At 35.1% G+C, this 18,057-nt stretch overlaps 1 protein-coding gene across 4 annotated transcripts in view; it reads right to left on the reverse strand.

The window, feature by feature from the left end:
• Window positions 1–18,057, reverse strand: part of LOC115212467 (TBC1 domain family member 16) — a 96,555-nt gene that overhangs the window by 34,300 nt on the left and 44,198 nt on the right. For 2 of the 4 annotated variants that reach the window (XM_029781349.2, XM_036507502.1), the window contains exon 2: window positions 8,396–8,700. In XM_029781349.2, coding sequence (XP_029637209.1) covers window positions 8,396–8,700 — 305 coding nt within the window. Of the gene's footprint in view, window positions 1–8,395; window positions 8,701–12,435; window positions 12,455–14,685; window positions 14,794–18,057 lie in introns of those variants that run through there. The other 2 variants (XM_029781350.2, XM_036507500.1) reach the window with 2 other exon arrangements.

Consider the following 18,057-nt stretch of genomic DNA (forward strand, 5'->3'; position numbering starts at 1 on the left):
TATTAAGAGAAATTCCAGCTATGCTTCAGAAGCTGTTGTCAAACAAGGGCAGTTTGGACAGAAGATAATGTTGTGTGTTTGGTGGAATTTTGAGGTGGGTGTTGCTCTTTGAGCTTGTTACAGATGGTCATGCTATGAATACTAACCTTTATGCTCAACAACTGAAGCAAGTAAACGATGCTTTGAAAACCCGCTATCCAGCATTGGATAATCAAAGACATGTGCTCCTACAGCATGATAATGCCCTAGCACACATGGCCAATGTGACCCCATGCAAACCTGAGGAATTTGAGGGGCTGGAAATGGTGCTGTCTCACCCTGCCTACAGTCAGATTACGACCTTTTCCAAGCCATGCTACATTACTTGCATGGATGGAGGTTCAACAATGCGGATGAGGTTGAAAATGGGTGCAGGGACTTTCTTGCCTCTTAACCAGCCAAATAGTATAAGCATGGAATTAAGCTTCTGGCATAATTATGGCAACAGACAATACAATATGAAGAGATATAGTTTGATAAATAATTGCTTTCTGTATGTAATTTGTTTGAACTATTAATTAAAGCTTGAAATATGAGAAAAACTTTTGACTCAACCTGACAAAATAGCTTTATAATTATTAATAATGGTATCTCAAACATAAATTAACATATTTTGATGAAATGTCTTAATTTAAATCGGTTTCAAACATATGTCACAATGACCACAACTAACAATTGGAGAGTTGCTTGCCCCAACAGTTGGAGAGTTTCTGCTGCTGCTAACCCAAACACCAAGCAGTTTAAAATAAAGTTTGTCTCATAGGTCCAGGGGCAGTTTTGGGTGGGTTAATATTAAAAGGGTTGAACGAGAGGTTCCAAAAGTAGATGGCACTCCCCTCATCTCCCCGTGGGAGATGAGGACAGTGGAAAGATCCAGGTGGGGGCGTTGAAGGAAAGTCGGGTGATAATGAGGTGGTCAAAAGGGGGTGATGTATGTAAAAAAAACCTCCAAAATAATGGGTTAAGTTTTATTTGCGAAATACAGTTGTTTTGAATTTGCTACAGAAAGTGATCTGTTTGTGGTGGTGAGTTGGGGGCAGGGGCGCTAGGAATGTGGCCTGGGTGTCAAGGGGGCAACAGCCTGAAATAATTTGGGAAGTACTGAGTTGAACATAATCCAAAGAAAAGCAGATAATGATTCTGTGAAAGAATACTGTTGTAGATTGTATACAGGTGGCTCATAATTTATGATTTTCTTTTACATTTTTGTAACGCTTTACATTTTACACAATAATGTAGGTTAGTTAGATCTGCAAATTAATTATTTAGATATTTATGTAAATTGTGATAACAAGTATGGTTAAAACACTTTTTAACACTAATCATTCACCCAAAAACTTTTTCAAATTAGATAATTGAATGAAACAGATTAACATAATTTTTTGGCATAAGTTGACCAAACTTCACAGCCAAAAAAAGTAGGTTGACTTATACGCCAAGACAGCTTTTGGAGGGCCAAAAATTCCATGTGAAATGCAGCAGGATTTGGAAAGATAGTGACAATGTTTGAATGTTTACACTACATGTTTTTCACTATATTCTATGTCGCCTTGTATGCTGGAAAGTATAGTAATGTTCCTTTTCGAGGGATGTAATGTTATGACAGTGATTATCACCATACATATGAATTTTAGTTTAGAATAAATAAATAAGGTTCTGAATAATGAACACAAAGTATTGGTCACTTCAGATATTTGTCACCTCCCATTTGGAATATGTTACTTTATTTCTTTATTGCCCACAGGGAGTGAAACATAGAGGGGACAAACAAGGACAGACAAAGAAATTAAGTCGATTGACCCCAGTACGCAACTGGTACTTAATTTATTGATCCTGAAAGGATGAAAGGCAAAGTCGACCTCGGTGGAATTTGAACTCAGAATATAGTGGTAGACGAAATACAGCTAAGCATTTCACCCGGCATGCTAATGTTTCTGCCAACCTCGCCACCTTAATTTGGAATATGCTACTGATGTGCTAGTATTGAAAAATCCCTTTATTATCTTGCAAAGGGCTATTAACTTCACCTTATAGAGAATTTATTAATATTGGTTCCAAATACTGGTACAAGGCCAGCAATCTTAGAGGAGGGGATAAGTTGATTACTTCACCCCCAGTACTCAACTGCTACTTGTTTCATCAACCCTGAAAGGATGAAAGACAAAGTTGACCTCAGTGAAATTTGAACTCAGAATGTAAGGATGGATGAAATGCTGCTAAGCATTTTTGCTTGGCCTGCTAATGATTCTGCCAAATCACCACCTCTGAGAATTGATTAATGATCTTTTCAGGAATGGGTCACGAGGACATCCAAGGACATGATCTTCAATAATGTAATCATACCAAGGATAAGAACCATAGAATAGAACATGAAATTAGGTTCATTTAAAGCTAAGTGAATCATTTAGAAAACTATCTCCACCCACACTACTTTTGCCAATTACACATTGATTTCTTACATAGGCACAAGACCACAGATTGGTGGTGGTGGTGGGGGGTGGAAGAACAATCGATTGTATTTACTATAGTACTTGGCTGGAATTTATTGATCTAAGGAGGACAAAAGGTAAAGTTGGCCTCAGTGTGGTTTGAATATAGAACTTAAAGGGCCAATGTTGTGATGACTCTGGCAATCCATCAACCTTTAATATATATATATATATATATATATATAATATATATATATATATATATATACATATACATATACACACACACACACACATATATATATGTATATATATATATATATATATATTATATATATATATATTATTACACTACCCCTGTAATATTTTGTATATTTATATATAGTCTTAGCCATAATGAGTAAAAGTAACTAAAGAACACATACACACATATGTATGTGAATGTATGTATGTTAGTAAGCATGCATGTGTATATATCTATATATATATCACTGTATCACTGTATTGATCAGACTATCAGCTATTGTGTTACAGGTCAGTGTCCCAATGTGCTTCTTTGCATTGTGTCACCCTGACAGGCAGGCCAACGTTCTCTCTGAGCAGAATACCAGTCCATTGCAGAGTTACCCATCTACAACTGAATGGACTGGATCAACATGAAATGAAGTAGTTTACTCAAGAACTCAAATGCACTGCTACTCTGGGAATTTAAACCATGGTCTTGCAACCATAAATGCGACATCTTAACCATCAGACCATATTCTATCACATACATACATGTATTATATATATATATATATATATATATATATATATATATATATGAGTACCTATTTCTTTACTGCCCACAAGGGGCTACACACAGAGGGGACAAACAAGGACAGACAAACGGATTAACGACCCTAGTGCGTAACTGATACTTATTTAATCGACCCTGAAAGGATGAAAGGCAAAGTTGACCTCGGCAGAATTTGAACTCAGAACGTAGCAGCAGACGAAATATCGCTAAGCATTTCGCCCAGCATGCTAATGTTTCTGTCAGCTCGCCGCCTTTATATATATATATATATATATAAGAGTACCATCCAAGCATGATCGTTGCCAGTGCAACAAACTGGCTTCCCTGCCAGTGGCATGTAAAAAGCACCATTCGAGCGTGATCATTACCTGCGTCACCTTACTGGCACTTGTGCTGATGGCACGTGAAAAAACATTTGAGCAAGGTCATTGCCAGTACTGCTGGACTGGCTCCAATGTAGGCACATAAAAAGCACCATTTGAGTGTGGCTGTTGCCAGTACCGCCTGACTGGCCCTCGTGCTGGTGGCACGTAAAAGCACCCACTACACTCTTGGAGTGGTTGGCGTTAGGAAGGGCATCCAGCTGTAGAAACTCTGCCAGATCAGATTGGTGCAGCCATCTGGTTCGCCAGTCCTCAGTCAAATCGTCCAACCCATGCTAGCATGGAAAGCGGATGTTAAACGATGATGATTTATATATATATATATATATAAATAGATGGATGGATACAGAATATGGCTTGTCAGAAATAGCTTATTATTATGTTTACAAAGAAGTGAAAATCAGAAGATAAGTGTAATTATCGTGAAGGAATATTAATGACATCTTAAATTACAAACTGGATTCTTCTTTTAACATGATATTAATCTAAATTCTCCCACACACTGCATTTTGTCAGTTTATTAGATAATGAGTTAAGTTGAATGTTGAATAATGAATGCTCTTATTATGCTTGATGGTATTGATTAGAAACTAAGCATACACTCAATATCAATAAATCTCTGTACTTAATGCTAATGCAATATTTGCAACAACAGCAGCAGTTAGAATAAGAATTTTAATTAATCCAATAAAATCTTAGAAAATCTCTTATAGGTTAGTTCTTATATGATTGGGTTACTGGTAAGTGGTCTGATTTTAAACAATATTTCCTTTAAAAGGAAGTATGTATTTAGAGAAAGCTAACTCTTAGTGTTTGCAGATTCTCTTTTCTTTTTCTGTAATGAGCATAAAAAATGTGCTGAGCTATAGAAAATTTTAACCTACTGAGTAATATCATTTTAATCATTTTGATTGCTCCCTCCATTAAATATGTCAGCACTAACTTAACTATTGTTTTTCAGAGCAGCCAACTGGCTTCCGTGCCAGTGGCACATGAAAGGGCACCATTCGAGCATGATCGTTACCAACATCGCCTTACTTGCACCTGTGCTGGTGGCATGTGTAAAAGGATTCGAGCAAGGTCGTTGCCAGTGCCGCTGGACTGGCTCCTGTGCAGGTGGCACATAAAAAGCACCATTTGAGCGTGGCCGTTGCCAGTACCTCCTGACTGGCCCCCGTGCCAGTGGCACGTAAAAAGCACCCACTACACTCTTGGAATGGTTGGTGTTAGGGAGGGCATCCAACTGTAGAAACTCTGCCAAATCAAGATTGGAGCCTGGTGCAGCCATCTGGTTCGTCAGCCCTCAGTCAAAATCGTCCAACCCATGCTAGCATGGAAAGCGGACGTTAAACGATGATGATGATGATGGTATTAGTGGATAACTGACCTCAATGATTTATTTCTTAAAATATCTGCCTACCCTTATACAATGCTGTACACCTATATAATGATTCTTACATCACAATTTCAGCAAGTATAGTGAAGTCTATGCTTTGCTGAGATCTATTAAGATAAAAATATGCCCAGAGTTGTCTTTTCTCTGTACTCACCAAAATGATTAAAATAATCTTAGTCATTGAGCAAATTTTGTCTTTTCCTCACAACATAAGTACTTCTAATTAGTAATTAACTACAGTGATTTAGATAAGGGAAAGATATTGGCTCAGAATTATTGGCTGAGCCATTAGAAAGTCAGACAGAACACATTATGGTATTTGTTCTGACTCTGAGTTCAAACTCTGCCTACTAAATAGGAGTGTTCAATTCTGTGTGAAGAGGTTGAAGTTATTAGTCATTAGATTGTAGATCTATTTACAAGTATTTTCTCATGGTTTTATGTTTTATTAAGTATATTAAATATGTAGATTCGTGATGACATAATTTCAGGCTATAATCAAGTGGATCACTAACTTATTTTAGTGTTATTGTTATTCAATTAACCCCAGAAAGATATAACATTAAACTGACCTTGGCAGAACTTGAAACTATTAGGTTCCAGACCTATTCCTTTTTTTTTAAATTTTAAATTTAAAGATGCATGAACTATGTTAATGATGATGGTGGTGAAAGCAGTGGTAGTGATAAGATCCAAATATTAGTACATTCCCTTAGTTTACTAATAGAAAGTTATCATTTGTTATCTAATGGCAAATGATGACATCTACTAAACCTGCAAAAACTCCTGGATAATTTTTTGCAATCAAAATCTGGTAAATCTGGTAATGTTCTGGATCTATGAGCAGGATATCTCAAGAACCTAATCATCAACGAACCACAAAAATACAATAAATAACCAATCAAATGGTTTCACATTCTACTGTACAAACGGTAGAAGTAGGAACACTCTATACATCTTTGAATGAGACAACCTACCTCATCATCAAGTGGCAGTGAAGGATGGGATGGTTGAGGGGTGTATTGATAGGATGAGTAGCAAAAACTGAGGATGTGAGACATACAACTTAGAGTCTATGTACCGAAGAGTTATTAATATTGCCTAGGTGCAAATAGTCAGCATGAAACCAACAGCAACATTCTGACTAGTTATATGCCTTAACTAGTAATATATTACTCAATGATAAATAAAAATATAAAAATACGTCTATTACTTTTATTGAGTGGGTTTTTTCTGACTTATGGACAGCTAACTAATTATATATACATTACAGTTGAAGAAAAATGAAGTTGACTTTTCAATTATGTACTGTACATTTCCACAAGAATGGTTACTTCTTGTTTAGCAACAGATCACACAATGGAACAAAATAACCAAACCACTTCACCAGACGTGACTGGAATTATCAAAACACAATTCAAATTGATTTGATAATTCAAATCACAGCTAGGTTGACTCTAAGGCCCTTCAATTCTAATCCTTGTTTCCACACTTGAAACTTCTCTAGTTCTGATAGAGACTCAGCAATTAGAGCAAGGTCATCAGCATAGAGGAGCTCCCAGGGGCATCCTGCCTTGAATTCCTCCGTTATTGCCTGGAGGACTATGATAAATAGGAGGGGGCTGAGGACTGAACCAAGTACAGATCATAATATGAATTATTGAATGACAAGGGAATAAATATTACATAATCAACTTCATTAGCTTACAGCTGTTTCTGCAATATGAAGCTGTGCACTCAGAGCTGAGTGCTTGTGCAATATCTTATAGCTTCCTCAGAGCACTCAGCTCTGTTTGCACTGATTCTTGTAGCAGAAACAGTTGTAAGCTAATGAAGCTTAATTCTTGTTGCCTTGTCATCCAATAATTCAAATGATAATAATAATATCATTTAATGATAATAATGATGATGAAGATGATAATGATGATGATGAGGATGATGATGATGATGATGATGATGATGATGATATAATATATAGGACAGTATTGTTATTAGTAAGAAATACAAATAGAAGCATTAGGAGGGTAAAATGATATTGTACAGCAATGCCAGGGCTGAATTAAATGAAGCAAGAATTATTCCCAAGCTCCACTGCTTATCTGTACTTTAAAAAAAATAAAAGGATCAGAGGTTAGAAATTAGACTTTATGGCTTCAGATATTAAATTATGCGGACTACTTGAAGATACGCAAAGAGATATGCTACGATCCCTCCAAGCATGGGAACAAATTGCTGGCACATTGCAGCTACTGTATGATTGGATTTGGCCTGCCATATCACTAACTCCTGTGTGGGCATTTGAGAAAATGCCAAATTATATGCTATCAACATAACAGTGAAAAATACACTCTAAAGGATGAAGAGTAGTAGTAGTAGTAGTAGTAGTAGTAGTAGTAGTAGTAGTAGTAGCAGCAGCAGCAGCATGATGATGATGATGATGATGAGGATGATAGTGATGAAGATGATGGTGATAAAGAAGAAGATGGAGGTGATAATGGTGATGGCAATAATAATCAAATTAACTTGCATAGTTTAGCATAGATTTCCAATGCTAATACTATAATATAAATCAACTGGCACCTGTAAATTCTGGTAGTGACAGTGGCCCTATAATAGAATTTCATTTGTTGATTCTCTCAACATTTGTCTTGAACTGTTTTTGGGCCAGCAATGAAAAAAAAAACTCTATTTCTTGCTTGACCTGCTAGACATAGCAGCAACATCACTCTCAAATCAGACATTCTATCAGCTTACATGAGAACGGTACATATTGGTCCTATGTACTGATGTAGTCCTATGTACCCTTAAAAAGATAAGGTGGTGACAGCCAGAATTCTTTGTATCATAGGTCTACTGGACGTAAAGGTTAATCTAGGATTAAACAATAACAAGAACCACTACTCCCACTGCCACCACCACATATTCAAGCAGACTGTTTCATGTATTATGTATAATGTGAATGATGATGATGGAAATGCTGATGATAATGATGATGTTGAGGATGATGAATATAATGATGGTGGTAGTGGTGGCAGTGACAAATGCATGTTTTTATTCCTTGTTTTACAATAGAGTCAATTACGGTTATATTTTATCAATGGATTACTGCTTGGGTGGTAGACTTAACCAGCTGCATACTTTAACATCACCATCTGGAACCTTGGGTGTCTTTAGTGAAGTCCACTCTGTTACAAACATTCATATGAGGTCAACAGTTAAAGGATACCTCTCTTACTCTCTCCCATCAGTCTGGGAAGCCCTGTAAAGGGTCATAAGCATTGCCTTTCCACTTGATTGAAAGACGACAAAAAAAAAAAAATAAATAAATAAATAAAAATGAGCAACTTACCGAGTCATTTTGTGAACGGATGGTGAGGTATCCTGGATGATGTTCCACATCCAATGACAAAGGTGCTGGCGGATGAACACAAACATTATTCTTACTATAGACTATTTCGCCATCAAGTGGTGGAGGCCTTAAGGTATCAGTATTACTGAAACCCAAGAAATTTGATGCCTTGCGGAACATGCTGCCGAAGCCAGCCATACTGGGTGTAAGGCTGCCACTTCTTACCTTTTCATTAAAACCCGATGGTGATTTGGAATCGGCTGGTTCTTGCTTTTTTGCAGGTGATTCATACTTTTGCCGGGGCGCTGCGTAAAATGAAAACAAAAAGAAAATTTTTTTTTAATTATAAAATTAAGATAAATATATAAATCCATCAATGTGTTTCTTTGTGTATAAATGGTCATGTGTGGATAATAAAAAGGTAGTCTGAGGAAGCAGGTAATGATTTGTAAAAGCTAGAAATTCTTTAAATAAAGTTAACAAATTTGGGTACATTTGAATGTTTTGGGGAAAGATGAATATTAATGATTTGAGGAAAGATCCTACTTTAGAGAGATAAATTTAAGCTGTTTAAGGTAACACAGAGTAAATAAGTTTTGATTTATTTGCTCAGTTTTATCCCAAACACTTATATTTCTCTCTCTGAAGAAGGGCTACTTTGCTCAAAATGTCAGTACTCACATATTCCCATATGAGCTTACCCAAACTTGGAAACTCTATATAATATGTGTACATATGTGTACATTCAATTATAGAAGAAGCTAAGTAACACCAGAATATTGTCAGTAGAGAGAAGGGTAATGATTTAAGAAATACAGTAACACATATACACATTTTATTTTATCATTCTTTTTTTTGCTAGCATTTTGAGAAGAATGGTTGCTCTTAGTCTAGTGGGGAGGGTGAGAGTTTTTATACAAAAAAGAGGAGTAGTATAAGTAAGATTCAATTAGTTAATATGGATTTAGATGTCTGAAAGTCGATAGGTTGCCTGGCCAGGTTTGTGATGGTTTCGGCTCTTTCAGAATCATCCATTCTCCTTGGAATGAGGGAGAATATAGGTTTTGCACTATAAACAGTTAACTGCAAATGTATCAATTTTTTGTTACAAAGGTTTTCAAAGTACCTTCATGATAATTAAAGAAAATGCTGCCAATAATCTAAAGAAATTCAGGAAGAATAGACTGTGAGTTTCAGCCATTAGATTATTGAAATCCAAACTCCAGACAAGTTGCACCATCGGAGAGAATACACTTCTAAGTTTGTCTCCATCTCCTAAGCTGAAAACACAATCTTTTGCAAGATCATGCTTGAGTGGTTAATGGTTCAGTTGTTATATATATAACATGGTTGTGTGTTTAACTAGTTTGCTTCACACCCACACACTTTATGGTCCAGTATCACTCTGCAGTACCTTGGGCAAGTATCTTTTATTATAGCCCCTAATATGCAATGGTAGACAGAAACTGCTTGCGAGTATGCATGTAAATATACATGAATGCAAATACTCCTTGGCTTTACTCCTTAGTATTATGACTGCTTGCTCCAAACTTTTAAAGTCTTGAATAATAATTTAAAAATCCCTTACTTGAAAACAGGTACGGGTCAACAATAGGAAGAGCATCCTGCTTTAAATAAATACTTGTCCAACCCATTCTAGCATACTAAAACAAATGAGTGAATATATTATATATTGGTTTCAAATTTTGGCACAAGGCCAGCAAGTTTGAAGGTTGGGGCAAGTCAATTATATCGACACCATGCTCAACTGGTACTTATTTTATTGACCCTGAAAGGATGAAAAGCAAAATCAACCTCAGCAGAATTTGAACTCAGAATGTAAGGATGGATGAAATACTGCTAAGTATTTAACCTGGCATGTTAACAATTCTGCCAGCTTTCCACCTTAAATGAATATATTATATATTACTGGTCATACCTATCTTAAAATGATGAAAAGCAAAATTGGTCAAATTGTGATCTGAACCCAGAACAGTGAGGTACCGATTAAGTTACTACAGTAAAGATAGTCCGATACTCTGTTGCCACATCCATATCAAACTTATTGATTTCTTCTGATTTGGCAAGAGGCCAATTCTTCGAGGAGAGGGGATATAGTAACTTGAATATATATTTGTGTAGAATAGATATTTATTTTATTGTCCTTGGAGGAATTAATGGAAGACTCAACCTTGGAGTGAGATATTAGCAAGATACCAAACAAGTTATGGCAGAGTGAGTAGTCTAGCACACTACTACATCTACTAAACCCATTTTCTAACATATTTTTTTTCCTTTCTTGGACCATGAACAAAGAACTTATATAGGAGTGGTGATGAGCAGTATGATTTCATGCCTTTCTCAAGAGCATTTGCAACCCAAGTGTAGTTTGCTTCTGCTGAGGTGTAGAACTGCTTCTCATTCTGGACCTACTGCTTACTCTATAATGTTCTCAGTTCCAAAGTACATACCCATCAACCTAATATGTTGTAAGTATAACTAGCATTGTGTGTGAGACATATATGTGAGCAAAAGTAGATTTAAATTTCATATTTTCCTAAATGTGGTATTTTTTTTCACAAAAAAGAGAAAAAAAAAAGCAGTCAATAGGCACAGACATGGCAGTGTGGTAACAAGTTTGTTTCCCAACCACATGGTTCTGAGTTCCAGCTCCACCGTGTGGCACCTTGGGCAAGTGTCCTCTACTATAGCCTTGGGCTGACCAAAGCCTTGTGAGTGGATTTGGTAGATGGAAACTGAAGGAATTCTGTTGTATATGTGTGTGTATATATATATATATATATATATAAATATAGGGAGAATTCACAAAAAAAAAGCAAAAGACAAGTGGTGTAGACAACAAACAGACGTATTAGTTTAACGCTCGGGAAGTGAAAGAGTTTTTAATGTTTCGAGCCTATGCTCTTCCACAGAAAGGAACACAGGAAGAAACAAGGAGAGAAAATAAAGAATGTGTAGTGGCTAGCGATCTAGTGTGTGAGAGTCTGTCCCCCACCACAGCTTGACAGCTGGTGTTGGTGTGTTTATATCCCCATAACTTAGCTGTTTAGCAAAAGAGGCTGATACAATAAGTACCAGGCTTTACAAAAAATTATTAAGTACTGGGGTTAATTTGTTCAATTAAAATTCTTCAATGCAGTACTCCAGAATGGATGCAGTCTAATGAGTGAAATAAGTAAAAGATAATCAGAAACGAAAAATATTTAAAACAATTTTTCATTTAACTTCTTATCTAATTTTTCAAGCTGTAAATTCTCATTTGGAAATTTTGATACCTGGTGGTCATAATTTTTTTCTTTCGATAATTACATTGAAACATTATTAGTAACAAGTAATATCAATGAATAAATAAATAAATAATTAAACAAATAATAGTAATAATAATTCTCTTTAACAAAATTAATTTAAAGAAGACCTTAAGAAATATTTAAAATAATAAATATTCAAATGTTTTAAATACTCTGCTGGCTGGTACAAAGAAAAAGAAGAAATCTAAAGTGTGCCCCACCACACACTCATACAAATATATGAGTGTGTGTGTGTGCACATAGACATGCACACACACACTCATATGAGATATATATATATATGATATATATATATATATATATATATATATATATATGGTATATACATATATATATATATATATATATATGGTATATACATATATATATATATATATATGGTATATACATATACATATATATATATATGGTATATACATATACATACATACATATATGGTATATACATATACATACATACATATATGGTATATACATATACATACATATATATATATATATATATATATATATATATATATATATTTGTATGAGATATACACACACACACACATATATACATACAACCAAGAACCACAATAACAAGAATTAATAGACAAATAAAAACAGAAAAAAAATACTTGTAAAGCCATATGACCAACTTAAAAGAAGCAAAATTTCAATATTATCAAAGTTTTAACAAAATGTTTTTAAAATATAAAAAATAATTACAATATTCAATGAGACTTGCAGAATGATTAAAAGTTTGTGAAGGTAAACACACAGATGTCTGAAATATCCATTTTGTTGTTGTTGTTGTTGTTACTGATATTTTTGCAGAAAATTTGTTAAAAACCTAACAAATTAAACTAAATTTTGAGGTTTGGCTCACCACGTAGAGTTATGAAAATGTCAACGTTTTAATTTCAATGTTTTGTCCAACCCATGCCAGCATGGAAAACAAATGTTAAATGATGATGATGATGTTCTTGTCTTTTGGATTTACAATCTAGGGATGAGGAAGGGATGAGGTTTATCGAGTGAAAAAAAAAGGACAGACTACTAAAATATTTTGCTTTACTTCACTCACTACCATCAACAGTGCTGGACCATGCATTTGTTGTTACAAATCATCAAAGAATACCACGTACAATATGCTGGTTATGTTAGTTTACAAGCTGTTGCTTTTCCGTTTTATGAATCTCCTTAAAGAATCCGTGAGAGAGAAAGAGTGAGGAAGTAGGAAGTGTGTGGTGAGGTGGAATAAAGAAAGAATAAATCAAGACAGAATAGTAATAAGAAACAGAGACAAACAAAATAACGAGTGGGGAGGGGGTCCGAAAAAAAACAAAAAGGATTGATTTGTAAGAAACTTAAATTTATGATTTTAAACAAATATCAACAAAACTCTTTTTAAAAATTTCAGTCATGTTTTCTTCCAATTATTGGTATAAAAAATATAAATAAAAAAATAAAATGAGAGACAAAAAAAAAAATGACAAAATACACTTTGGAAAGTAATACTAGATCACTAGAATACTACAACACGGACTACCCACTGTCAAATCTGGAGAGTTATTGATTTTTAGCACAAGCAACAACCAACCAATCAATATAAGTGCCAGTGGTAAAGCAGTGAAGAGAAAATTACTATAAGACACAACAGTGAGAGCAAGAGGAGGAGGAGGAGGAGGGAATAATTCAGTAAAATTTACAACTAAGTCTTGCTGTTGTAAGGCTAATGATGCCAATATTACTATGTCTTTCTCGCCTGCTTATTGAGGTATATTAGTACTTATCTCACTATTCTAGAGAAATCTAGTTGAATTAAAAAGTTACTTATGATTTAATATAATGAATTTGCTTAAACTAATGCTTATTTACAGTTAGGGGGTTGAGAAATTCGTATCAATCACTTTACAAATTAACCTCATTCTTGGTTGATCCAACAAAGTGACCCTTACATGGTCACTTAAACTGCTAAAAACAGCAGCTAAATCTCTCTAAAATCACAACCTTGTTCTCTTAAAGAAAGCAGAACACATTGGATATAATGTGATCTTAGAAACAGTATATCGGAATAAAAGCTGAGATAGTTGAGGCTGGAATAGCTATGACCATATGTTTGCTGGTCAGAGCTGACCTGAGGGTAAACTGCTACATTCTTAGTATGAGAAAATATTAGTAAGGCATAGAAAAAAATGCCCAAGAGATTGCTTTAAAAAATTTGAAAGGAATAGAAAAAATATAACATATAAATATTTAAAAAAATATATTCAAAGTATAAGACAAATAAGAAACAAGAAAATAACAATATATATACATATATTACTGAGATAAGTAAGGATAAAAAATTAACTAAAAATTAGTTTCTCATTTTGTATATATCTAATTAAGGATTTCAGGGTTTTTAATGGAATACATTTCCAGCCTGTTGCTTTTACACCTCTAGAAATTGCAAACTGTGTCCCAGCAAATAAGATAGCCTCTCTGTAATACAGTTGCTTGATCTGCTGAAAATAGCAGCCAATCTCCATCAAATCACACCTAAAGTCTTAACAAAAAGGGACACATTGGATAATATAATCTGGGGGTATACTTTGCCTGAAAAAAATATAATGTAAAAACGACAGGGCGGTCATGACTGGAATGCTTTTTATCATAGATCATCTCAGTCAGGGCCGACCTGGTGTTAAACAACAACAACAACAATAACAGAATCAAAAAAACTTTCTGCAATATGGACCACTGAAAATTCAACAAAGCCGACAGTTGTCACAAGATGTTTCAATAGGAAATGGGCAAGGGTGATTAAATTATCATGTGACTTATACAGCACATTGGAATAGATGGAGAAAAAATGAGTTAGGAAATGTATTTATGAAGAAATTGATTGATTTAGTCATTAAGTTACAGTGGTTTTCTTTTGTAATTTATAAAGATGTTCAATCAACTAATATTATAATACTTATGACTACTTACTGAAAAAGCTTAGAAAATAGCTGTCCATTTTTAAGCCTCAGATCTTAACATTTGTTCTTATAGTACTTTAGCTGGATATGTTATTTGTACTTCATTAACAGGACATAACTGAATGAGAAACAGTGAGTAAGAACATTTAATATAAATGGAATAAATATACGACACCATTCTAATTATTATTCTTATACCCAGTAATATTCCTCAGCCCGTTGTCCAACATCTCTCCACTCCTTTAACTTCATCATCACAAACATCTCTACTAGAAATAATAAATAACACAGCTACCACCACTACCTCCAACATCATCATTACTACCACGGCTGATACTCGCAGCATCATCACCATCATCGCTGTCTTCGCCAGCACTACTATCAGCATGAGCACACTCAGCACTATCACCACTTCCACCACCACTACTGCCTTCATCACTAGCACTGCCACCATCAATACTGCCCACCCAATATTATCAATAATTATGCTACCCTACAAACATCTTTCTCTTCCATACCCTTCCATAACAATGATTATTCTATTTTTATTTCCAAATACACATAAATATTACAATTTTGTAGTAGCCATGCTATCCTACTTAGGACTGCTTAGGATATCTAATACAATATTTAGGACATATTTAAAAGAAGATATTTATTTATAATCACTACTGCATAAATATGTAACTTATTTTGTATAGATTTCCTTACGTGTCACGGTTGGTTAAATCTGATGTTCTTTGGTATTTACTGGTAGGAAGGAAACATTGGATTTAACTTACCATCACACTCAGTAACATAAACATATTGCACTCCCCCAAAATCAAAATATTAGGAATTAGCTACAACTCTTCTACAACATTCACATCGCACATATAAGACATAGTAAAAAAAAAAAGGGGTGAAGTGATGTACAAGCTCACCAAAACCAGAAAGAGGCATTGCTTTTAATGCACACAAAGGAATAGCAACACTAAAGCACAAACAATACATTAGACCCGTCATAGATTATGCACCCAATCTCTCTGCAACAAGCTACAGAAAACTACATATTCAAAACTAGATATTGTGCCTTAATGCAGGTTGCACACATACCACTCACACAATGAAAGAAAAATATTCTGCATCGATAAGGAAGCTTCTATGTAGTTGCTTGACTAGCAAGAAATTGCAGCCAAATTTTCCTCAAATATTACCCTACCATAAAAAAAAAAGATAAAGAAACAGGGTAAATTAATATTGTATATAATATGCTAGAAATGAATATGGGATAATCACTGAAGCATGGTCAGAAAATTTTTCATTTTCTATTTCTTTTTTTTTTTTTTTTGCCACAGAAATATTTTTCCATTGCATGTAAACACAGCCAGAGAATGACAATGATTATAAAGCTATGACTCTGCACGAAATGGCTTATAAACTGCAGAGGGATAGCAGCTGTTGAACTCTTAGTTAACATTGCTTGCTTCTACTGTGGCCACTGCACAGAAATAGATGGGATAGTGGAAAGAGATCAACAAGTGTAGACTGTCATGCTACACTCCCCATGAGTCATCACAGTATGGTAGAATGTGCAGCATGGACTTCAGTTCGGTGAAGGCATGATACAACTTGAAAGATCTACACCTCATTGTTTATCCAACTATCTGTGTGCCTTAAGTTGACTTGATCAGAGCAGAACTGGGACTTTACAGCAACAACAAAAATATTTCAAATGTAAATCCTTTTGCTGCTTCAAACTGCAACCATTATGGTACCTGCTACTATAACCACCCCAAACACCCAGGCACAGTTACAACACCCAAACACATTTGATACCTTCCAGCTACATTTATACAACCCAAATACATTAACAGCTCTCCAGAAATATTAACAATCTGTGACCTGGCAGAAACGTTAGTGCACCGGGCGAAATGCTTAGCGGTATTTTGTCTGCCATTACGTTCTGAGTTCAAATACCGCCAAGGTCGACTTTGCCTTTCATCCCTTCGGGGTCGATAAATTAAGTACTAGTTATGCACTGGGGTTGATGTAATCAACATAATCCATTTGTCTGTTTTATCCCCTCTTTTTATCCCCTCTAAGTTTAGCCCCTTATGGGCAATAAAGAAATAAGAAACATTAACAACACCATGAAACAAGAAGGAAGCCTCTCTATGGTTACTCAACAAGTTAGAAATAACTACCAAATTTTCCTCAGATCACACCCTACTGTCTTATGAAAGATGCATTGAACAATGTACTCTCTGATATACAAAAAGATGAGATGGTTACAACTTTGACATCCTTGATCATAAGTCTGCTCAGTCAGGGCTGACAACTATAACAACTACATAGACAAAATAGTTACATGGTAGCCCAGCCTGAAAGAGAAATTGCCAAATATCCTTCAAATAACACCTCACCATATTAAAATAAAAAAAAAAAAAACCCACATTAGATAATATAGTTCTAGCTGCATTGTATGCAACACTTACATGGGATGGTCATGGTTGGAATGTTTAGCTCAGTAAAGGTGAACTGAGCTAAACAACAAAAATGACAAAGCTACATCAAAAGCATTACCTCCCCCACCCCCACACACACACACAATCCACGAAATAAAGCATAAAGAATATAAAGAACAACAGCTGTATCAATAACTTCATTAGACCCAAACAATGTTTTGGGATGCTTCTCTGTACCCAGAATTAAATGCGTATGAACATTAAATGTAATATACTGATTGATTCCAACTTGCCACTTCTTATTTCTTTATTGCCCACAAGGGGCTAAATATAGAGGGAACAAACAAGGACAGACAAAGGAATTAAGTCGATTACATCGACTCCAGTGCGTAACTGGTACTTGATTTATCAACTCCGAAAGGATGAAAGGCAAAGTCAACCTCGGCGGAATTTGAACTCAGAATGTAAAGACAGACGAAATATTGCTAAAAACTTTGCCCAGCGTGCTAATGTTTCTGCCAGCTTGCCGCCTTCTTTCTACTTCTGTTGTGTTCATCCTCCCAGAACTTATTGGTGTATAGACTAGACAGTTGTACAAAATCAACGCATTTGTGCTACCATATGGTACTTCAGATTTTGGGTAGTTGCAGCTGAAACTGGACATATAACTATGATGTAATAGACTTCATCAATTATTTAAAAGTTGATAAAAGTAATAATTTAAATTACAACCAAACATGATAGTAAGCAAATGGTATTCTTAGTTTATCTTTGGGTGGGTGCCAGAAAGTAGAGTTAAACTTTTGGCATGCTAAGCAAAGACTGACCTTTCTCTTCAGGACTAGAAAATACTTTAGCACCTTATCAACTACTCACTCCCTACAAGGTTCACGTGAGACCCACAATGGTGTCTCCCACATCTGAGACAGTAATAC

The sequence above is a fragment of the Octopus sinensis genome, linkage group LG1 (genome assembly GCF_006345805.1).
Source record: "Octopus sinensis linkage group LG1, ASM634580v1, whole genome shotgun sequence".
Classification (NCBI taxonomy): Eukaryota; Metazoa; Mollusca; class Cephalopoda; order Octopoda; family Octopodidae; genus Octopus; species Octopus sinensis.